Genomic DNA, 13,514 nt, shown 5'->3' with positions numbered 1-13,514 from the left:
CACTCTCCGCGGTCCGTCAAGACGGAAACACTGAGCAGCCGAGGCGGGTTCTTGATCGTAACCCGACGATCCTTTTGCTAACGTGCGGTGGCTTTGCGCGTCGGTTCCCAAGCTCGGCGGAACACAACCTCATTTAATTTCGCGCTAGCAAAGCCATCGCGTTACAATATATATATATATATATATATATATATATATATATATATATATATATATATATATATATATATATATATATATATATATATATATATATATATATATATATATATATATATATATATATATATATATATATATATATATATATATATATATATATATATATACAGGGTGTCCCATTTTAATTTACCACCCCCTAGAACTGGTTAATAATTTGCTCTGAGAAAAAAATGTTTCAAATAAAATTTGTTGGGTTCGAAGGGGGACATCTTTTGGCTATTTTAGCTGTGACCTTGAACATGACCTTCAAGGTCATTTGAAAGTCAAGACCAAATTTTCATATGAAATGTGCATATTTTTATGGCGGATTCGGATTCTACTAAAAAAGAGAAACACTTTTTGTCCGAATCATTTTTTGAAAAAATCCCAAATTTTTGTTGTAAACGGCTTTAAAAAAGTTGAAAAAATCACTAGATATCTCTTATTGCCCCACCCTTTAAAAGAAGTTAAACATTTTACATTTTATCCGAGGAATTAGAAACGTACACAATTTTACAAATTTAAGTCCAAGTATGACCTTAGCCATGAACTTGTCCTTAACCAACAAGGTCATTCGAAGGTCAGTCAATTTATTTAACGGTAATCCTCGATTTTTATTCCGGCAATTGAAGCTTGGCTATGACCTTGACCTCGAACCTTAAATTTATTTTAAGAAAGAACCATCACTTTAATGGAAAATACTCTCTTTTTCAAAGAAATGAAATTACCAAAAAATTTATTAACAGAACCAAAGTTCATTAGAAGGCTAATCTGATTCATTTTTTATCACATGGGGGAAGTTTGCAATCTTCGGGGTGTGTTTGACATTCTCTGGGGCAAGTTTGCAATCTTCGGGGTATGTTTGACATTCTCTGGGGCAAGTTTTACGTCATCTGCGGAAAATTTGACATCATCTGGGGCAAGTTTACGGTCACAACTGGGACAAGTTTGACATCATCTGGGGCAAGTTTGAGCAGTAAGGGGCATGTTTTCAACTGAGAATCAAAATCAAGCTTAGTTTTTTTAATGAAAATTGTACATATTTTAAATCATATTCAGATTCTCTGATAAAGTACGCATCTTTTTAAGAAATATTTTTCTCGTAAATGCTTTATTTCTCGCTAAAAGACATTTTTTTACTTCGTTATCGTTCTATTGGTAAAGCTTGTAAATTCTTACAGCTCCTCAAAGCTTCTCATCATTAGGTTTTCATTGACTTTCTGAATTTCAGAGCAGAAAAATACTTATAATAAATTATTTCTAGTAAGATTAAATATTCCCTAAAAAATCTACCTACAACAGATAATGGCTGACTACACGCCAGTAGAGATAGTCAACATGATCAAGATTCTGGGAGAATGTCACGACAATTACAAGGCTGCAGCGAGGCTGTACGCTGAAAGGTATCCGGACGCTCGTCATCCTACTAGGAGGAATATTAAACTTCTAACGATAAGAGCTCAAGGAGGTAACTTAAGAAGGAAGAGGCGACGGACGGGCCCAAGAGAGCATATTGCACTTGGGGTTCGTGCTGTAATTGCCGAGGATCCTCATATTTCGACGCGACAAATTCAGCGAATGCATGGAGTACCCAGATCAACAGTTTCCCGTTTATTGCGTCATTTTAGATTTCATCCATATCACTTGCACCTTACACATGCCATTGAGCCTGGTGATCCTGCCAGGCGACTTAGATTCTGTCAATGGGCGGAAACACGAATGCGCATAGATCCATTTTTCTTTGATCGGACTCTCTTTACAGACGAGGCAAAGTTCGACAATATGGGAGGAGTTAATCTTCATAACGCGCATTATTATGCAGAAGAAAATCCACATTGGCAGCGAGATCACCGTACACAAAGACGGTGGTCAATTAATGTTTGGGCGGGCATAGTTGGGGAATACGTTGTGGGTCCAATTTTTTATGACCGTAATTTAAACGGCGAGCTTTATTTAGATATTCTCGAGAACCAAATTCCACCTCTTCTAGAAAACATTCCGCTAGAAATAAGGCGAGACATGTGGTTCCAGCAAGATGGTGCTCCCGCTCATCGTAGACTACTTGTCAGGAGATTTCTGAACGCGACATACCCAAATAGTTGTATTGGAATTGGTAGTCCAATCTGTGAATTCCCTGCGCGATCGCCAGATTTGACCCCATTGGACTTCTTTCTGTGGGGGGCCGTGAAGCAGAGAGTTTACGCGGAAGCCCCGACGACGGCACAAAATATGATGGAGAGAATTGTTGCAGCATTCCAGGCGTTCACCCCACAAACATTAATAGATGTCCAAAGAAGTTTTCGGCAGAGAATACAAATGTGCATTCAACAAAATGGGCAATTGATAGAGCACTTGAGGCGTTGAAATTTCCGTGACTAGCTGAACGAAGGGGTCTTGCCTCAAGTGGCTGGACGTGAAGGTCTTGCCTTAAGTGGTTGGACGTGAAGGTCTTGCCTTAAGTGGCTGGATAGGGTCTTGCCTTAAGTGGTTGGACGGGGTCTTGCCTTAAGTGGCTGGACGTGAAGGTCTTGCCTTAAGTGATCAAAAGGATACCTCTGTCTTTGTTTGAAGCTAGTAACATTCATCTAAAACAGCTTATTTCTAGGACAAATTCTCTTTTCAGTTAAAGGGAGAGCTACCTATTGATGATCAAAAAATGGTTAAGACAAAAAGTGTTACTTTTTTGGTAGAACCCGAATCTGTGATAAATCTTATTCAAATGACCTTGAAGGTCATGTTCAAGGTCACAGCTGGAATAGCCAAAAGATGCCCCCCTTCTAACCCAACAAATTTTATTTGAAACATTTTTTTCTCAGAGCAAATTTTTAACTTCTTTTAAAGGGTGGGGCAATAAGAGATATTAGTGATTTTTTCAACTTTTTTAAAGCCATTTACAACAAAAATTTGGGGATTTTTAAAAAAATGATTCAGACAAAAAGTGTTTCTCTTTTTTAGTAGAATCCGAATCCGCCATAAAAATATGCACATTTCATATGAAAATTTGGTCTTGACTTTCAAATGACCTTGAAGGTCATGTTCAAGGTCGCAGCTAAAATAGCCAAAAGATGCCCCCCTTCGAACCCAACAAATTTTATTTGAAACATTTTTTTCTCAGAGCAAATTATTAACCTGTTTTAGGTGGTGGTAAATTAAAATGGGACACCCTGTATATATATATATATATATATATATATATATATATATATATATATATATATATATATATATATATATATATATATGTGTGTGTGTGTGTGTGTGTGTGTGTGTATGTATTCTACATACATAATAATATTATAGAATGAATATTAAATGTATTATATGTAAATTCTAAGACAATTATAATGTAAAGCTGATGTTGTCGGTCATAACATTAGCTGTGGTGGGGATTGTGGCAATTTGCTAGTCATATTGCTCGGCAGGAGGATGGCAAAAAACATTTAGTTTTTATTTTTTAAGAAATTAATATTTTTTATTTCTACTTACAAATTTATTACACATTTTGTATCTCAGCAATTATAAAAATTAGATTCTAATAACTTAATTGTTACGCCAAAATTTTTAATGTGTTGTGACATACCTTGTTTCGTATTAAATAATTTGTAACATTTATTACAAGTAAGTATAGCTTCACATGTTTTTAAATGTGTCGATATGTTTCTTTTCAATAACATTCTATTACAATTGTCGCAATGTACTTCTAATTCGCATATGTCGGATATATGTCTGCTTAAATTTAATTTTAACAAAACCAGTCCACGTATATGACATATACTCGTTTTAATTAAATTAATGTGCGTTATTTTGCGATGCTTTTGTAAAGCACTGGCTGAATTAAAAGTTTTTTTGCAGTTAATATAATTACATTCAAAGGAACTCTTTTTGAGAATCTTTACACATTGACTTATGAAACTATTTTTGTAAAAAAATTTTTTTCTACATTCATAACATTCATATGACTATTTTCTTATGACTATTTAGTATTTTATTAATATTAATTTTAGATAAGTTAAAAAAATCTCTTAGCAATCTGTTTATATCGCTACAATCACAAATTGTTTTATCTGATGTTCTTGTTGCAATGTTTACAATAAAGTGTATTACATATTCACGAATATGAAACAAATCACCTGCATTTTGTATGGCATAAGCAACTTCAATTTTCCATTTTTTTAAAAGCAAAGGAGAAATAATAAAACCTGGCTTATGAAAAATCGAACACAATTTGTACTAATTTTTTTGATAAACGATAAAATTGATCTTTATCTATAAATCCCCAAATTTTTGGATGACCTGTAAAAGTAAATTACAGATAAATCAAATAAAAGAAAAATTATAGATAAAATAATGATTAATCAATTATACCTGTAACCAGTAAATTAAGGCTAGCAAAATCTCCACCTTCGCAATGTTTTGCAGTCATACTTCCAGGACCACCAACATAACACATAATGGTATTAACACCTTCAATTTTTGGAACCACGTTATTTGGTCTAATAGTAGATTTTTGAAGCCTTAAAAATAGCTTTTTATTTGGAATAATAGTTAAATCACGTCCATATAACATATAGTTTTTCTTCAATTTAGAATCTTTAAATATATTTATAAAAATTTCTTCCGCCATTTCTTGATCATTTAAAATATTTGTACTATTAAAATTGTAAATAATATTTTCATTTAGGATTAACTATCTGTTTGTACAATTTTCTTCATGATGTATTTCAATGATTCCCTCTTCAAATTGTTCGATTTTTTCTTTACAAATAACAATACTCTCATTTTGAATTACGTAGCTACGCATATCAACTAAACTTTTTTGTTTTTCACTTAAAACATTTCTAAAAATCAGAACAGGTAATCTATTTGATAACACCTGTTTTGACGATATATATTTCAAAGAATCATTGAGTTTATAATTGTTTATTACTCTAATTTTTTCTTTCATACTAATCATTTTAATGAATACTCTATCCTGTGAAAAATCAGAATATAATTCATATAGTAAATTATTAATTATACATTTATTAATTTAAACATTATATTCGTATGTGCTTTATTTTAAGGTTTACAAAAGTAATATATCGGTTACAAATTTGCTATAAATTATTTAGTAAACTTACCTTTTATGATGAAACAAGATTTTCAAATGTAATAGCTTCGATTGAATTGTGATCGAATGTCAACATATACAAATTTAATTAAACAAGAAAATTGATAAATTGCGTATTTGATAAATAAATAATTATTAAATATTATAAATAATTAAATGGATTTTAAATAGAAAATTTTAGAAAGAACGTATAAACGTATAGTTTAAATTTTGATGTGAGTCTAAATAAATAATCGAATTATTATTAACAAATTAACTTTAAATAATGAAATAAAAAGAATTATAAAAATTAATATTTAACCTTTAAATAATATTGAAAAAATCGCACGACGTGACACCGGGACCGAGAATCGATCCAGCGCTCCCGAGATCTCTATGTGCACGTGCTACCACTGAGCCAACGCCGTCCTATTTCGTCACTCTCTATCCTGCCTCGATTACCGGCGTGGTGAGAGCGTTGTTCCTCGTTACAACCCCCCGCTAGAGTGGAATTATCGTCCCGATTTCGACTCTACCAATCCACCGCAGGATCGCCGGTAATGCAGGAACTCTTCTTCGCCGACTAGCTCTTCGACGATGTTTCCAACCTCGTAAATCCACGCACCTTTCACACTCGTCTTCTTTACCGCATGTCGTAATCCGCAGTGCCCTGGGCTGCCGCTGCAGCTGATCTGCTCGATCCCTCTTTCCGCCTGGGAGAGTCAGGTACGTAGGTGGGGGTTTCTTCCTCGTCTCCTCCTCCTTCGCGGAATTCTTGGAAAACCGTGAAAATCTTTCTTATCCACGCCAGTGGGTAATTCAGTTGGGCGCCATGTAACGGGGTGAGACTTGACGATGAGAGGAGAAAATCACAAAAGAAGACGCCGGGACCGAGAATCGATCCGGCGCTCCCGAGATCTCTAGGCGCGCGTGCTACCACAGAGCCAACGCCGCCCTATTTCGTCACTCTCTATCCTGCCTCGATTACCGGCGAGGCGAAGAACGTTGTTCCTCGTTACAATACATCATCAGAACTGATCTTAAGATTTGGTCCAGATAAAAGGGATTCTGCAAATAATTATTTGTGCAGATATGCTGTTTTTAAAGCTAGGTGTTTGTGAATTTTAAATTTAAAAGTGACGAATGCTGTATGTATATATTCATGCTATTATGTTATTAAAGGCATGTTTTTAAAAAGTTAAGAAAAATATGTAGGAATCTAAAGATAACTGGTTTGATTTGGAAAAAAACTAGTGAATGTTGAAGACAACAATTATAAAATGAAGAAAACTGTTTGAAACTATGAAAAAACTGTTGTCTTAACTTATTAATAGTTATTGTCTGTGATATTCATTCTTTTATTCATTTATAAAATCGTAAAATTTTATATCTGAAAAAACTGAAGCTAACTGAAGAAAACTTTAGCAATCTAAATAAAACTGAAGACAACAGAAGATTACTGTTGCCTGTATCTGAATTCCGACATTTTTCTGCTGTCATCTGCGGTTTATAATTGTTTTCTTTAGTTGTTTTTATTTTTTTTTCGCTAGAGATTTAAGTTATCGCTATCATCAAGGGGCGCGACATCGCCGCTTTGGCAAGAAAAAGTACGAAGTACGATTTGTCAACGGCTCGACCTCATATACTTTGAAATTAGGTGTTCCTAACCTTAAAAAAATCTCGATTGCATTTAAATCATTATTATTGCACGTAAGCGCAATCTAATGGTATCTACTCGAATATATTATCCTAATCTTTCATGTATAAAATGTTCATCCAAAAATATCAAGTTATTAACTTATATTCCAAGTTGAAAATTCGCTCGGTATTTTTTAATATTTAAAATTTATATATATTTTATTCTATAATTTCAAAACCGGTCCTGATACTTTTATAGAATGTTGGCTGTATTGAATACATTTATTTATACATGACGGTAGTTAATTCTCGTGTAAAGTTTTTGATATCATGCTTTTGATTGGTTAGAATTTATCAAACCGGCAATCTGATTGGAGCATTTGAATAACATTCCACAAGAATTAACTACTATCGAGTATAGTACATCTTATATTTAATAGTATATTTAATAATGACACGTCAAATAATTCAATATCACTACGATTAATTTGTTAATCGTAGACGAAGCAAGCGTTACGCTAGTGATAACTTTAATGTACTTTTTTTCACCATGTTAAAATAGCAAAAACGGTTATCGATAATGTTAATATTGGACATTTTCAACTTTTTCATACCGTTGAGAAATTAAATCGGAATGTTGTAACCCTCTATTACAAAGGCTGTTTGTAATAAAACTGCGTAAATAATTTTTTATTGTTACCATTTCAAAACTAATTTTAGGAATAGACGTAAATTAGTTCATAGTATTCCGAATCTTATTTGGCGAATTGAAGCCACACAGATATTCCACGATATTTATTGTTTTATATGATAAAATTGATATTAATAAAATTCATTAAAATTCTCGACTGACAAAAATCGACCGATAACGCCAAACTGTGCCCAACTATTGCCAAATGTACGAATTAGTGTGGCACAGCACAATATTTGTGGCATCATGGCATAATGTGGCACAACACAATATTTGCACTAGGAATTAAAGTGGTACTATAGTCGTAGTAGTTATAGTTATAGGAGAAAAATAATTATTAGAAACAGAAATATTAATTATAAAAATATCAATTTGCTTTCATATTATAAGTCATCGTTATCAAAAGATTAATAAATAATAATTATTTATTATTGGAGGAAATAAATCAAATATTTATTCTCTTCTATATGTTACTTTGTCTGACTGATAGCGCATGATGTACAAATAAAGCTGATAACTCCTACTCTTATCTCCTGCCGTCCAACACAATGATATAATATTTCTTTCAAGATACATTTTCTAAAGATACAACATACAAATCAAAATGTTTTGTGTAGTGAAAAAACATTACAAAATTTCAGAGAAGTTTTTAATGATGTGCATCAAAAGTCGAAAAATATCAAATCATACTTTTTTAAAAGAACTTGAAATTTACAATACTAATCCAGGTTTATTTGATGGAAAGTGGGGAGGATCTGGTGATGTAAGTTAATTTTTTTAACTAGCTAAAAACGCTTGATTCGCTCACGGTTAACATATATTGTTTATTATATTTTATTGTGCAGCGGGTTGCAAAAGAATACAATACTCGAAAATTATATTTGTTTGTATAAAATATCTTAATACAATGTTTTATCATTTTAATACAGTCTATACTGAGAGTATATGCAAAAATTTCTTTTTGATATATACTATTATTAAATATTTAAAATTACTTATTGTAATGGTTTAGTTGACTTATATATAATTTTCTTAAATCATTTTTTATATTTACGATTAAAAATAATGTACAAAATATAATAAAGATATCAGAAACAATAATAATAAAATATATGTGATTATTATGTATGAAGAAATATCAATAAATGAACACTAATTATTATCAAATAAGTCAAAATTCATAATTTACATTAGATTGGGGTGCCTGGTTACACAGATTGTGAGATTTTATAAAACATACTCGTACACACACGCTGGCCCACACATGACTTTAGAACACAATATATTGCATAATGTATAATTTAATATTATTTATATTCAAAATTATAAATTGAACATCTACTAAATACAAACATTGTATTTATAATATAAAGAGATTGGGAAAAATTCATTAGCATGATAAGGCAATTATACGTAGAACTTTGTTGCATTTTAGTACATTTGCGTACGTTTAAGTACGATTTTGTAGGGATTTGAATATTTTTTACAGCGGCGTACGGAAATATACGTAAACTCAGGCGCATGTACGCAATCGTATGAGAACGTATATTAATGGACGCACATGTAGCGTCAACGCTAGAATTTTTTTTTTTTATTAAATTATTTATTATGTACTACTGGGACAATATAAGTACGATATGACGTACGATATGACGGCATCGTGCAGTAGCAATGTTTTGGCGCGCGGACGGCGGGATATACCTCACTGTGCCATAGTGTGACGTCCCCAAGACATCTTTCGTTGGAATTTTCAACAATTTTTTTTTCCTGCCATTCGGGAAGTCATAATGTTGACATTTTGGCGGCACAGCGTGCCAGCACGCGTGCTCACATTGCGACGGCACGAAACTTTGTCAGAATGACGGCTATGAGTGCCGGCTGTATGACATCGACACGAACGAAGGCAAAATGTCGGCATTTTGCGGTCACGCCGTGTTGGCACTCATGGCAGCATTATGACGACATTTTGAGGAACTACACGACGGCATTGTGCCTTCGACCCGTGTTCAAAATTTATTCCCCGATAACATGATGTCGGCCGAATGACGGCACTGAGACGGCACGGAATGGGCCACGCGTGACGTCCAGGTACCCCTGCTCCGGGACACGGAAATGACGGCATTGTGCTGAGCACAATGACGGCACGCGGTGCAAGCATCGTGCCGGCACTTAAATTAAGCGAAAAAACAAAAAAATTAAAACCCTAACGAGGATCGAACCCTGAACCTTTCAGTTAGCAGGCAGGCACTTTACCACTCGACCACGAACACTTGTTACAAGTCATAGCTAATTGTGTCCTTATGTATTGCGAGCAGCTGTTGATGTTAATAAAGTTGCAAGTTATTGTAATAAACAATCACCAAAATTATTATTAACGCGTTTAACAACATTGATATTCGCCGCTTATTTCGTGTAAGTCGCGAAACTGGCAGGCTGCTATAAATTCGGTAGTCGTGAAAGAATAGCCATAATAATATAATTAATAAAAATTGGCAAGGAACAAAGTCCGGTGGATAAATAATAGCCCAAATTAAAAAAATCAACAGCCTTAAAATATCATACATTGAAAAGCCTTATTTCGTGAATTGTGCGGCTGAAAAATTTCTAAGTTTCGCAGCCAACAAAGGCAGCATTCTGCGGGAATTTCGTTCCGACAGAATGCTGTCATGGCAAGAAGCACTCCCAGCAGGCATTCTGCTAGCACTCTGAGAGCGCCTAACGCTTATTTGCCTAACGCTTAAATACAGATAATTATTTGTCGTATCCCTGTTGAAAATACATACCTGGATATCCAGGTGGATTTTCCATATAGATAATCTATATGGATTCATGTGGATTCCATACGGATAGCCACATGGATATCCATTTAGTTTTTTAAAAAGTCAAGACAGTTAAAAATTTTGTATGCGCCTGTTATGTATAGTTCATCTAACCATTTCTGGAAGTACCATCCGGATGATAACACCAAAACTGGGGTTGTGAGCTCCAAAATCCTAATTTTTTAAGCATTACAAAAAGTTTAAATTTCTATAAAATAATTAAAAAGTGAATATTTTGGATGTCACAACCCCAGTTTAGGTGTTATCATCCGGACGGTACTGCCATTAAGGGGATATGGGAGCTAAAAACACTGTTTTTCTGTTCCATATAAATTTTTGAATAAAGCTTGCAATGAAAAACCAAAACCAAAGTGCCATAGTGTTGAGTTTAGTGAATCATTCTACTGAAAAAAATACCAATTGGACTTTTGGTTTTCGTAAAAGTTGTGAAATACGAGCGGGTGTTTACGCGTGTTTATGCAATTACAGCACCAACCTCTAACACCAATTTTACTTATTAACTTTTTTTAATTTTAAATTTCATCAATATAATGAGCAGAACGTCATAGGTTTGAGATAAGTGAATCATTCTACCGAAAGAAAATGTCAATACGGCTTTTAGTTTTTTTTTTATAATTTGAACCTCCCCTTAATGGTTAGATCAACTATACATAACAGGCGCATACAAAATTTTTAATTGTCTTGACTTTTTAAAACACTAGATGGATATCCATGTGGATATCCATATAGAATATCCACATGGAATTCACATAAATCCATATGAAATCCACATGAATCCATATAGATTATCCATATAGAAAATCCATCTGGATATCCAGGTATATATTTTCAACAGGGATACCACTAAAACTTATCGAACTTAAGGAATTATCAATAGCTACATAAAGCGCATTTCTATGGGTAAAAATGGATGATTACCTGGTAGAAATCGCAACCAATTCTAACCCAAATATAAGCTTATATGTGTCGAATGGATAACATACATATACAACTACCGCATCTAAAAACACAAAGTCTAAAACGATAAATCTATAATCTTGGTTGCTCGAAACGCAACACTATGCCTCATAATTATAAAAATACATATAAATTATAAAAATGTAAATCATTAACTCTTGATATATGGTTACTGCATCACAGAATCGACTTTTTAAACAAATATGGAACAAGATACTTTTACTAAATTGTAATTTATGCATTTTATACATTAATTAAATTGTAACTAGATTATACATAGCAAATTATAATAATCATAAATATTAATCATTATTGCATTGAAAAATTAATAATAATAATAATGATGAAAATTAAAATAAGAACAATATTTTAATCATAATTTTAACAGTAAACAAATTTTTATGCAATTTTTGACTCTAATGAAATATCAATGACATTATACTTTGCAATAAAATGCAACAAAATCATTTATTTACAAGATAAATAATAATTTTAATAAATAAAAAATAATATACTTCACTAGTCAAGTGGCTGATAGAAAAATTCATCGGCTACAAAAATCAGAAACATTGAAGAACCTGCAACAATAAAATAAATTCCACAAAGTAAATGCTCTATAGAAAAAGTTTTAAACAATAATTTTTGTTTTTAATTTATAATAAATCACCTATTTAATGATTCCATTGAAGTACTTTATTGAAGGCAGGATGCACATACATGAAACACTTGTGCAATTCAACAAATTATATACATATACGCACATATATCACTGATAATTAGAGAAAAATAATAACTATTAAACAATATTATTATGCACTAACAATATATGCAATACAATTTACAATTTAAAGTTGAAAAGTCAAAACAAACTAAAATCTAAAATATTAACTAAATATAGAGTGTAAACTTCAATATTAAAATTGGACAAACGATTCGATCATAAACTAAATAAATATAACTATAGAATAACACTATTAGTAATCAAAAGCAACTTCACTCCTTACACAATTTGCTAGCATGACTCCATGGCTCTTATGGAAAATCTTAAAATTATTAATTCGCTAAAATACATTAGCTTATACTTTTAAAGCACAGAATGATATAATTTACTCCATAAATATAAATCTCATTTTACCTTATAGTAACAGAATTAAGAACTATTTAGATAAGACCATATCTATTTAAGAGAAAGCACACAGTGGCGCTGTCGCCGTTCAATAAGTCCAAAACTATAGGCCGCAACAACGCGACATAAACCGACATAAGTGTCGTACAACATGTCGTAGATGGCGGCACTGTCGTACGTTGCAGTGTCGTATTGCCATTCCGGCTCCAGCATACCCGTAGCTGCTAGACAGATGGAAGTATTGCCACTGTCGTGACTGAAGATTAGGCCCGTTATACGCAAAAAGGAACAGAGACAAATAAATACCGACCCACCATGTTAAATAAGTATTATCCCGTAGTGCAGCATTTATCAGGAATAGTTTAGTCTGTTTCCTTAGCTGGAATAATGCTATTGCGAAAAAGGTCCCGTTGATTATTTTTTCTAATCGTATTATTAACTTATAAATTTTTTTATATGTTATTATCATTACAATCCCTAAAATCTTTTATACACAAATCAATGGTCATTAAAATTCAACATTATTTTTTGCTGCATCAGATCAATAAAAGTATTCGAATGAAACTGAGTAGTTTTACTATTGTATTTACTACTACTTGTATTATGCAATTGACGAATCTGAAAAATTGATCTGTTTCATAAGAATACGAATTACGCCTATAAAGCATGGTCAGTATATTGAAAATACCATCCGATAACACAACCGGTAATTAAAACAGGAAAAAAGACGATGTTTTCTCTCATCGTCAAGTCTTATCCCATTACAGTTTAATGAATTTATCAACAATATTTGAATATGTGCATACTTTGTGTGTCTATGTGTGTTTATCAGCGAACCTTTAAATATCGGCGAGTGCCTTATGTGAAAAGCAAAGCGTTACGCTTTTACCGATGTTTTTGTTTGGATTGCAAAATAAATCTGGGATGTTAAAAATCTACTTAAATACCACGATTGTCGAGTTTTTACATATC

At 32.6% G+C, this 13,514-nt stretch overlaps 2 protein-coding genes across 4 annotated transcripts in view; one reads left to right on the top strand and one right to left on the bottom strand.

Annotated features, from left to right (window-relative positions):
- Window positions 1-3,645: 3,645 nt before the first annotated feature.
- Window positions 3,646-5,152, bottom strand: LOC116418277. The gene is made up of 2 exons (XM_031933319.2): window positions 4,567-5,152; window positions 3,646-4,494 (listed from the first exon to the last, which is right to left on the bottom strand). The coding sequence occupies exons 1-2, from the start codon at window positions 4,823-4,825 to the stop codon at window positions 4,406-4,408; spliced, it is 348 nt and encodes a 115-aa protein (XP_031789179.1). The 5' UTR covers window positions 4,826-5,152; the 3' UTR covers window positions 3,646-4,405.
- A 1,621-nt stretch (window positions 5,153-6,773) lies between these two features.
- The window catches only part of LOC100499205 (aldehyde dehydrogenase family 7-like), a 263,537-nt gene continuing 256,796 nt past the window's right edge, over window positions 6,774-13,514 (top strand). For 2 of the 3 annotated variants that reach the window (XM_031933317.2, XM_031933316.2), the window contains exon 1: window positions 6,774-8,382. In XM_031933317.2, the coding sequence (XP_031789177.1) occupies window positions 8,224-8,382 (159 nt within the window). In that variant the 5' untranslated portion in view covers window positions 6,774-8,223. 3 annotated transcript variants of the gene reach the window in all.

This window comes from Nasonia vitripennis, unplaced genomic scaffold (genome assembly GCF_009193385.2).
Source record: "Nasonia vitripennis strain AsymCx unplaced genomic scaffold, Nvit_psr_1.1 unplaced0148, whole genome shotgun sequence".
Lineage (NCBI taxonomy): Eukaryota > Metazoa > Arthropoda > Insecta > Hymenoptera > Pteromalidae > Nasonia > Nasonia vitripennis.
This window is presented reverse-complemented; position numbering and strand designations above follow the sequence as displayed.

What these genes read in the sequence shown, in the direction of transcription:
- LOC116418277 (XM_031933319.2), bottom strand. Translation starts at nt 4,825, where the DNA reads ATGGCGGAAGAAATTTTTATAAATATATTTAAAGATTCTAAATTGAAG. An exon ending in CCTTAATTTACTGGTTACAG is followed by an intron (nt 4,495 to 4,566) that starts GTATAATTGATT and finishes TTACTTTTACAG; the next exon opens with GTCATCCAAAAATTTGGGGA.